The sequence below is a fragment of the Psittacula echo genome, assembly GCF_963264785.1.
Source record: "Psittacula echo genome assembly, chromosome: 26".
In the NCBI taxonomy this organism is placed as follows: domain Eukaryota; kingdom Metazoa; phylum Chordata; class Aves; order Psittaciformes; family Psittacidae; genus Psittacula; species Psittacula echo.
In genome coordinates this window covers 4243077-4252713 of record NC_137761.1, presented here as the reverse complement: position 1 = coordinate 4252713, position 9637 = coordinate 4243077, and the positions used below count along the sequence as shown (strand labels likewise).

The window sequence follows — 9637 nt, the reverse complement described above, 5'->3', positions numbered from 1 at the left end:
GCCTCTGTGGGGCTGAACCACCATGTCCCCTCCCTGTGGGGCATCTGTGGGCAGGACATGGGGGTCTCCACGTGTGGGGCACATCTATGGGGCAGAACAAGTGGGTCTGCAGTCTGGGGAGGCATCTATGGGGCAGAACCTTCATTTCCCCTCCCTCTGGTGCCTCTATAGGGCAGGACACGGGGGTTCCCATGTGTGGGGCCCATCTATGGGGCAGAACAAGTGGGTCTGCAGTCTGGGGAGGCATCTATGGGGCAGAACCTTCATTTCCCCTCCCTCTGGTGCCTCTATAGGGCAGGACATGGGGGTCCCCATGTGTGGGGCCCATCTATGGGGCAGGACAAGTGGGTCTGCAGTCTGTGGGGAGCATCTATGGGGCATCAATAGGGCAGAACCCCCATTTCCCCTCCTTGTGGTGCCTCTGTGGGGCAGGACATGGGGGTCCCCGTAGGTGGGGCCCATCTATGGGGCAGAAGCCCCGTTTTCCATGGCGGGGGGGGCCCTCTATGGAGCAGGCGCCGTGGGTCTGGCTCGTGTCCCGGCACTTGTGGGGCGCTGACAGGCGGCCCCTCTATCAGGCCCCGTTATCTCCGCCCCCCCCCCGGCCTGGCGCCGCTGTGGGGCCGCGCTATGGGGCAGGGCCCTGGCACCCGGCCCCACACGTGGGACCCACTTTGTTCCTGCAAGAGGTGACACATTCCCACGGGGGGGGGAGGGGGAGGGGGAGGGGGGGGCTGGAGGGGGGGGAGGGGACATTTTTGCTCCTAAAAATGTGGAATTCATCCCAAAATCAGCCCTAAAAAGGAGGAATTTGGGGGGAATTTGGGGAATTTCAGCCTCTCCAGACAGATTTTGGACCTTAAAAGGAAGAATTTGACCCAAATGGGAGGAATTTGGCAGGAAAAGAGGAATTTGGGGGCTAAAAATGAGGAATTTTGGCCAAAAATTGGAGGAATTGGGTGCCCAAAAGAGGGAATTTGGGCCTAAAAAGGAGGAATTTGGGTGGAATTTGGGGAATTTCAGCTTCTCCAGAAAGATTTTGGACCTAAACAGGAAGAATTTGACTCAAACAGGAGGAATTTGGCCTGAAAATCAGAAATTTGGGGCTAAAAAGGAGGATTTTGGCCAAAAATTGCAGGAATTGCTGCTAGAAACAAGGACTCCGGGCCTAAAAAGGAGGAATTGAGCCCGAAACTGAAAACTGGAATCCTCCAAAGGAGATTCTGGCCCCCAAAAGGAGGATTTGGACCAGAAAAGGTAGGAATTGGACCCCAAAATGTGCTTTTGGGGGCCTAAAAAGGGGGATTTGTCCTGAGAGAGGAAATCTGCCGCTCCCAAGGAAGGTTTTGGGTTAAAAATGGAACTTTCTGGGTTAAACCCAGGCTTGAGGCTTTCAGCAGGGCCCCTCCGCTGGGCCCAGCGGCTCTGCCCCATGGCGGGGCTGCGGCGCCGGCTCCGGGTGCCCGCAGCAGCTGGGCCTGCCCCATCCCCGCGGTGCTCGAGGCCCGGCCGGGCGCGGCGGGGGGCGGGGGTGGGACCTGAGGAAAGCAACGGAATCGAGGGAAAAGGGAGCGGAGGCTTCCCCATGCCTGGCTCCCCGCTGGAGCTGCTCCATCCCGACACGGGGACCCCACCGGGGCCAGGGCTCCATCCCCATGGATGCAAACTGCAGCTCCTGAGGACAGGGGCCGGGCTTTCCCTGCCCCATCCTCTCCTCGCTGCAGTTCCCAAAGCGGGGGTTGGGTGAATCCCAACGGATTTGGGGCGTTCCTGCCCTAATGGGCACCGAGGTCTATGGGGGGGCTCCGTGCTGGGTCCCAGCCCCATGATGCTGCAATGGGGCAGGGTTTGGGATGCAGGCTCTGCCCCACTGCTCCGGTACCCAGATGCTCTCATTGTTGGGATGCAGGCTCTGCCCCATTGCTCCGGTACCCAGATGCTCTCACTGTTGGGATGCAGGCTCTGCCCCATTGCTCCGGTACCCAGATGCTCTCACTGTTGGGATGCAGGCTCTGCCCCACTGCTCTGGTACCCAGATGCTCTCACTGTTGGGATGCAGGCTCTGCCCCACTGCTCCGGTACCCAGATGCTCTCATTGCTGGGATGCAGGCTCTGCCCCACTGCTCCGGTACCCAGATGCTCTCATTGTTGGGATGCAGGCTCTGCCCCACTGCTCCGGTACCCAGATGCTCTCATTGCTGGGATGCAGGCTCTGCCCCATTGCTCCGGTACCCAGATGCTCTCATTGTTGGGATGCAGGCTCTGCCCCACTGCTCCGGTACCCAGATGCTCTCATTGTTGGGATGCAGGCTCTGCCCCACTGCTCCGGTACCCAGATGCTCTCATTGTTGGGATGCAGGCTCTGCCCCATTGCTCCGGTACCCAGATGCTCTCACTGTTGGGATGCAGGCTCTGCCCCACTGCTCCGGTACCCAGATGCTCTCACTGTTGGGATGCAGGCTCTGCCCCACTGCTCCGGTACCCAGATGCTCTCATTGCTGGGATGCAGGCTCTGCCCCACTGCTCCGGTACCCAGATGCTCTCACTGTTGGGATGCAGGCTCTGCCCCACTGCTCCGGTACCCAGATGCTCTCATTGTTGGGATGCAGGCTCTGCCCCACTGCTCCGGTACCCAGATGCTCTCATTGCTGGGATGCAGGCTCTGCCCCATTGCTCCGGTACCCAGATGCTCTCATTGCTGGGATGCAGGCTCTGCCCCACTGCTCTGGTACCCAGATGCTCTCATTGCTGGGATGCAGGCTCTGCCCTTTTCCTGTACCCCAGTGCTCTCATTGCTGGTTCCTTTCTCTTCTTGCAGAGTTGAAGAGTGCAGCAGGAGGATGCTGCTGTGTGCAGTGCTCTGCTTCCTCCCTCAGCTCTGCCTCCGGTGCAGCCTTCACAGTTCTGCTTTGAATACTTTCCACTGAAGACAAAAAGAAGCCGTTTTCACCCAAAACAGGAAACACGGGGCCGTGGCAGGGGTTTGGGCCGGAGGGCGCCTGCGGGGCAGCGGAGATCAACCCAGCGTCAGGAGCTGAGGCATGGGCTGGGCTGCGCGGCTCTGCCTGCTGGTGACTCTGGGCTGCCCTTGGGGTACGTATGGATGGGGTTTGATGGATGGGGTATGGATGTGTGGGGTTTTATGGATGTGTGGGGTTTTATGGATGTATGGACTGTGTAGGTATGGGCTATGTATGTATGGGGTATGTATTTATGGGGTTTTATGTTTGGGGTTTTATGTTTGTCTCTTGAAATATTCCCTTGGGATCGCTTGGGGTTTTCCCTATGAAGGTTTGGAAATCCTGAGCAGCGCGGCAGGCAGGTCCAGTGGAAATATTCCTCTAGGAAGTAAATGGCTCGCAGCGCCAAGCTGGATGTGTGGTGCATCCATTATAGAGGCTATTTAGGGATGCATCCATTATAGGGGCTATTAGGGATGCATCCCTTCTAGTACTGGTGAGGCTGAAGGAGGAGAGAATGGAAGATGCTGAATGGAGAAGGATGGTGATGGACACAGTGTTAGTGCAGCACTGCTCGCCGTCACTGCCCGGTGGGCTTTGAGGGGGTGTTGGTAGCACTGCAGCACCAGCTGTGAGTTGCTGTACGTAGGATGAAGGTGAATTGGTGGCTTGTTTCACTCTGCTATGGAGGGTCCCAGGTCAAGAGGTGCCAGCAGGCTGGGAGAAGGTCCCCAAGCGAGGAACGGTGTGGAAAGGGAGTGGAAAGGGACTTGCAGTGGGGTAATTTGGCTGTTTCTGGGTGCTTGGAGAGCCCTGGATGGCTGTGGATGGTGTCCGGGGGTGATGGTGTCCTGGGGATGGTGGTGTCCTGGATGTAGGGGCCCAGCTGGACCGGGGACACTGTCCCCACAGCCCCGTGACAGGACCTGGGGTGACAGGGTCTAGTGTGAGGCATTCCTGCCCATGGCAGGGGGTTGGAACCGGATGACCTTGAGGTCCTTTCCAACCCAGCCCGTTCCAGGGTTCTATGAGGCCTCTGCCACTGCAGCTGTGTGATTCCTGCCTGCAAGACAAGGGCTTTATCCAGGCCAGAGGCCGGGCAGAGCTGGGGCTCTCCTTGGCTCTGCTGGCTCACAGTCACTGCAGTTCCTGCCCTGAAAAGCCCCATGGGGTTTTCAGCCCTCCCAGCCCACCGAAAGCCCCATGAGCCCAATCCCTCTGCGAGAGCTGCTCTGCACCAAGTGCCTCCAGCCTCTATGGGCACGGCTGGGTTCAGCCCTCTTCGCATCCTTCCTCCTCCAGCCTTGCTCCAGCCGAGCCATCTTCCCTGCACAGGGTTTAATGTGGTGCAAAAGGGGCTTTTCCACTGGCAATGATGGAGGAACCTGGCTGCTGAGACACCCTGCGTGCTGGGCCGTGCAGTGAATGCATCAGCAACAACCTCGGCTGGACCCCGTGGGGTGGGTTCTATGGGGTGATGGCTGTGTCTGATGCTGCTTTGGATGCTGGGGAGATGGAGTCCGCAGGGGTAGCTCAAGCCGCTGTGTTCTGTGCCATGGGAGGGGATCCCACTTGCTTGGGATGGCGTCCTCAGGGCTTTTCGGGGTAATTCCTCTCTATTCCACTGTGGGGCAAAGCCTCACCCCATGGAAAGACGTTGGTGGGAAATACGGGGGTGGTGCTGCTGAGCTGGCGTTTCCCCATGCTCTTTCCTTCCAAAACAAACTTGTTTGTCCAGGAGAGGGGTAAAGAGGAATCACTGCCCCGTAGGGAGAGACAGCAAAGGCTCCGTGAACACCAAAGGTTCTCCATGGAATCCAGGAGGTTGGGATGCTCCGGGATGAGTGGGAGACGCCTGCACCCCTCTTCTGCAGAGCACTTTTCCATGGCCACCAAGAGATGTTCTTGGAAGCACCTCAAGCAGGAGAGGGGAGGAAGAGCAGAGGAAGGCAAAGCTTCCCCTCTGAGCCCTGGACCTGCACCTCTTAGGGTTCAGGATGTGGGGCTGAGGGTCCTGGGGATGGTTCTGTGGGGTGCACATGGGGCTCACACTGAGCCTGGGTGTAAAGCACGGCTCATTCCCACCCATTGGCAGCTGCTGGTGCAGGATGGGGTGGATGTTCCGGAGCTGGAAATGAGCACAGATGTGTGTTCAGCCCCTGATGCAACCCAAGCTGTCCCCAGGCTGTGGATGCCCAGGGTGGGTCTGATGCCACCACCAGCTCCTCGGGCATCATTAACAGTGCAGCAGCAGGACTTGGGAAGGGATCGTCCCCCTGCACTGCGCACTGGTGAGGCTGCACCTCGGACCCTGTGTTCAGCTCTGGGCCCCTCACTGCAAGAGAGACATTGAGGGGCTGGAGCAGGGCCAGAGAAGGGCACCGGAGCTGGTGCAGGGCCTGGAGCACAGTGTGATGGGGAAGGGCTGAGGGACCTGGGGGGTTCAGTCTGGAGAAGAGAAGGCTCCGGGGGGACCTGATGGCTCCCTACAAGTGCCTGAGAGGAGAATGGAGCCAGGAGGGGCTGGGCTCTGCTCCCAAGGAACAAGGGATGGGACAAGAGGAACCGGCCTCAAGCTGCACCAGGGCAGGTTTAGATGGAGCTGAGGAACAATTCCTGCCCCAAAGGGTGCTCAGGCATTGGCACAGGCTGCCCAGGGCAGGGCTGCAGTCACCGTCCCTGTGAGTGTTCACAGCCCCTCAGTGCCATGGGGCAGTGGTGGCAATGGTTGGGCTGAATGGTCCCAACCTGATGATTCCCTGCATCTATGACCCGGCAGAGCTGGGATGGGGGAACAGCGGCTCTGAGCCCCCTGCTTGCCCCATCCCTTCTCTCCCCTCTCCTCCCAGGCAGGGTCCATGGGGTGAGGGAAACGGTGCTGGGCACCTTGGGGAAGGCGACGAGGCTGCAGATCCCCCCGGAGCTCCGGACCCTCACCCTGCACTTCGGAGCTGCCGTCTGGAAGCGGGACACCGAGGACCCGCAGAGGAAGCTCATCCTGCTCAAGTACACGGACGGGAACTACACCAACTACATGCGGGACCGAACCCGCTTCCACGAGCTGGACTTCTCCCTGGAGATCCTGAACACCAGCCGGCAGGACGGGCAGCTCTACGAGTACATAGTGAGCAAGGGGCCGGAGGAGAAGGTCTGGCGGATACAGCTGGAGGTCTATGGTGAGCCGTGGTGCTGCGGGAGCGCTGTGCTGGGTGCTCCCAGCCTCGTGCAGTGCTGGGAGCAGGGGGGCAAGGCGGGTGGGAGATGCCCACCCTGGTGTCAAGGTGCTGCAGGGAGTCCAAGACCCCATCTGGGTACTGCCAGGACCATCTGGGTTCATGCAGAGCATCTCCCTTTCTGATGGTGTTTGCAGCTTAGATTGGATCCTATGGAATTAGAAGCCATTTGGATTTCCCAGGCACAACAACTGCCTCTTCCCTCCCTCTCTCCAGAGCCAGTGTCTGATCCCAGCATCCAGATCCTCAGCTGGGTGCTGGCCAATGGCACCTGCAACATCACCCTCAACTGCACTGCAGCGCGAGGGGACAGCATCTCCTACAGCTGGGGCGCTGCGGACACCAGCACCTCGGGGCTCTGCTCCCACAACAGCAGCCTCCTGCACCTCACCTTCCCCCTGCAGAGCTCCAGCATCTCCTGCTCCTGCACCACCAGCAACCCCGTCAGCACCCACGTCATCGCCTTCAATTCCTCCCAGTGCAGCTACAAGCAAGCGGGTGAGTGCCAGCCTCCTGCTCCTGCTCTTGCTTTGCAGGGGACTTTCTCAGGCTGCTTTGGGCCGTCTCAAAGGAGCCTTTTGCAAGCCAGGAGCCACCTCGGGGCTGCTTCGGAAGCGGAAGGATGCGGGGGCTCAGGTCCCACCTCCCTCCGCGGCCGCTGCGCCCCGGTGCTCGCGGCTCGTGTGAACGCAGGAGGCTGCCTGGTGTGGGCAGCAGAGCCCCGAGGTGGCAGCTTCCCCTTCACAGGCTCTCGGGGCCAAGTCACGCTCCCTCCCATGGGGGTTTTCTGGCTCTCCCTTGTGATGGGGGGGACTTTCTCCGGGCCCGGGCTGTGCGGCGCCTGCCCCTTTCCCTGGGGACCCCAAGGTGACCTCATGCTACAGCACGATGGGAAAAGCAGGGGGGACTCTTGCTTAGAAAAGGGAGATGCTGAAATGAGGTGTTCCAGGGGCATCTGGGGCTTGTTCCTCAGCCCTCCTTGCCCCAAACCCCCTTGCACCCCTGTGTGACGTGACCGTTGGTGGTCCAAGAGCAAGGCTGGAGCTGCAGAGCTCTGTCCCAGGGCCTTTACACCCTGCAGTGCCAAGGGGCTGCCTCCCCACAGGCAGAGACATCCATAGGGCTTTATCTGGCCCCGATGGCACCTGCAGCAGGTTCTTTGCTGCTTGGTGCAGTCTGGAGGTGATTAAAGGATGCTCTGCTCAAGAGAAGCATTTCCTGCCCCTTGTTTCCTGTTCTACCAAGTGAAACAGTCCAAAATGAGGTGAAAAAAGGCTTTTAGCAGCACATCCTGCTTGGCTCTGGGTGACCCTGGGGCTGGCGGCTGATCCCAAACCCTCTCTCCCCCCGCGTTCCAGGCAGTGCCGGGCTGGGGCCGCAGGGTCTCCTGCTCATGGTGGTGGTGCCCATAGCTGCAGTGGTGCTCATCGGGGTCCTCATGGCTGCTCGTGTGGCCAAGGCCAGTGGTGAGTGCCATGGAGCAGAGGTGCTGGGGGTGGCTGAGGGTCCATGGTGGGATGAGCCTTGTGGAGGGACAGAATCTGCCCCCAGAAGAATGGACCAAGGAGTTGATCCCTATGGATCTACAGTGACCTGGATTAGTGCTGGACTTGGGAACAGTTGGACTCAATCCTAAACTTCTTTTCCAACCTGGTTGATTGAATGATTCTAAGGGCACCCTGGCCCTTGGGAAGGAGCGAAGCGAAGGTTCCTTAAGGGGAGCCCTTAGAGCAGCTCCAGTGCCTAAAGGGGCTCCAGGAAACCTGGAGAGGGGCTTTGGATAAGGGATGGAGGAGCAGAACAAGGGGAATGGCTTGAACCTGCCCCAGGGGGGATGCAGGTGGGATCTGAGGCAGGAGCTCTTCCCAAGAAGTTCTTGGGGTGCAGGAGCAGCTGGGTGACACCGGGGTCCCCTGAGTCCCCCCTGCTCAGTGCCTTCCTTATCCCCTGCAGCCGGGCAGGAGGGCTCAGCCCTCACTGAGGACCACGCAGTGCACACCATCTACTCCCAAGTGCAGCGGAGGCAGGTGAGCCACGACCATTGCTCCTTAGGGATGGGATCCCGGCGCTGCAGCCTGTGGAGAGCACGGGCATGATCCTGATGGGATTCCTTGGGTGGGGGTCTTGGATGGGGGCAGCAGCACCCAAAGCCCCAGCTCGCTGTTGGGTGCCACTTTGTTGGTCCGCAGCCCCCTATGAATGGGTGCTAACACAGCCCTGGGACTGGGGAAGGAGAGGATGGGGGAGGCTTCAGCCATTCCAGAAGTCAGCCTGGTCCCCGTTAATCCAGGAATTGCTGGGAATCAGGGTGGGTGCTGCAGCCCCCAGCATCTCAGGGTGGCTCTGGGGGCAGACCGTGGGTTTTGGACCCGCTGCTCCCCAAGTACTACCCAGCACAAAGTGGGGAGGAAACGATGGGTCCATGGAGGGGAGAGGGAGGGAAGGTTCCCCATGGTGAGCTCTGCGCTGCTGCTCATCCTTCACTCTCTGTGCAGAAGCAGAAAGGAGCCTCCATCACCGAGCACCCCTCCGGCATCACCATCTACACCGCAGCCACCAGCCAGCCCTCGGACACAGCACTGGCCCCCAGCGTGGCCCCTTGTGCTCCACGGGACCCCCTGGCACAGCCCCACACCTTGCAGGGCCACCTCGTACAGGTAAGGGTGGTTCTGTCCCCATGGGCATCACCGTGGGGTGACCCACATCTCCCCCCTTTTGCTTCCCTGCTTCTTGCTGCAGAGCCCCAGCAAGGAGCCCATGACGGTTTATGCCAGCGTGACGATGCCCACGGCCTGAGCCTCTGCAGGCAGCGCACAGCAGCCTCTGCTCCATGGACACCATCATCACATTCCTGGCTGGATGAAACCCTCCTCATCCCTGTGGAACTGGGGCAAAACCCTCTGGCGTGCAGCCGAGCTGGGGCTGCGATGTGGAGGAGAGGGATGGCAGAGCAAAGAGCAGGGCTGAATCAAGCAAGGCAACCTTGGATTATGGGTAAGGGGGGCCATAATCTGCCTAAGGAAGGATGCTGAAGCACTGGGAGAGGGTAGAAGGCCTCTGGATGCAGCCGGGCACGAGTGACACAGAGAGAATCGGCTCCTCGGAGGGGAAGGGTCCAGCCCCTCCGCTCCGTACAGCACCACCGGGAAGCGTGGAGCTGGTCTGGATCCCAACCTCATCCCTCTGCCCCATGGGCTTCCACTCAGCCTCCGTGCGGCTTCACTAGAGGGAGCCCCAGGCCCGTGGTACCGGTGATGAGAGCTCAACAGCAGAGGGCTATGACCGAAGTGAGTTTTCTACAACCAAAGTGATTTTGCTATGACCGAAGTGATTTTTCTATAACCAGAAATGATTTTTCTACCATCAGAAGTGATTTTTCTATAACCAAAGTAATTTTTCCATAACCAAAGTAATTTTTCTGTAACCAGAAATGTTTTTCCTATG

General features: G+C 59.5%; 1 protein-coding gene across 1 annotated transcript; it reads left to right on the top strand.

The window, feature by feature from the left end:
• Positions 1-487: 487 nt before the first annotated feature.
• Positions 488-9063, top strand: LOC308230428 (signaling lymphocytic activation molecule-like; the record flags this gene model as incomplete). The annotated part of the gene is made up of 9 exons (XM_080635127.1): positions 488-524; positions 1139-1257; positions 5056-5251; positions 5810-6136; positions 6410-6691; positions 7552-7659; positions 8147-8220; positions 8689-8850; positions 8933-9063. 9 exons carry the CDS (start codon positions 488-490, stop codon positions 8987-8989), a joined length of 1362 nt encoding a protein of 453 aa, XP_080491253.1. The 3' UTR covers positions 8990-9063.
• Between the last annotated feature and the right edge of the window lie 574 nt (positions 9064-9637).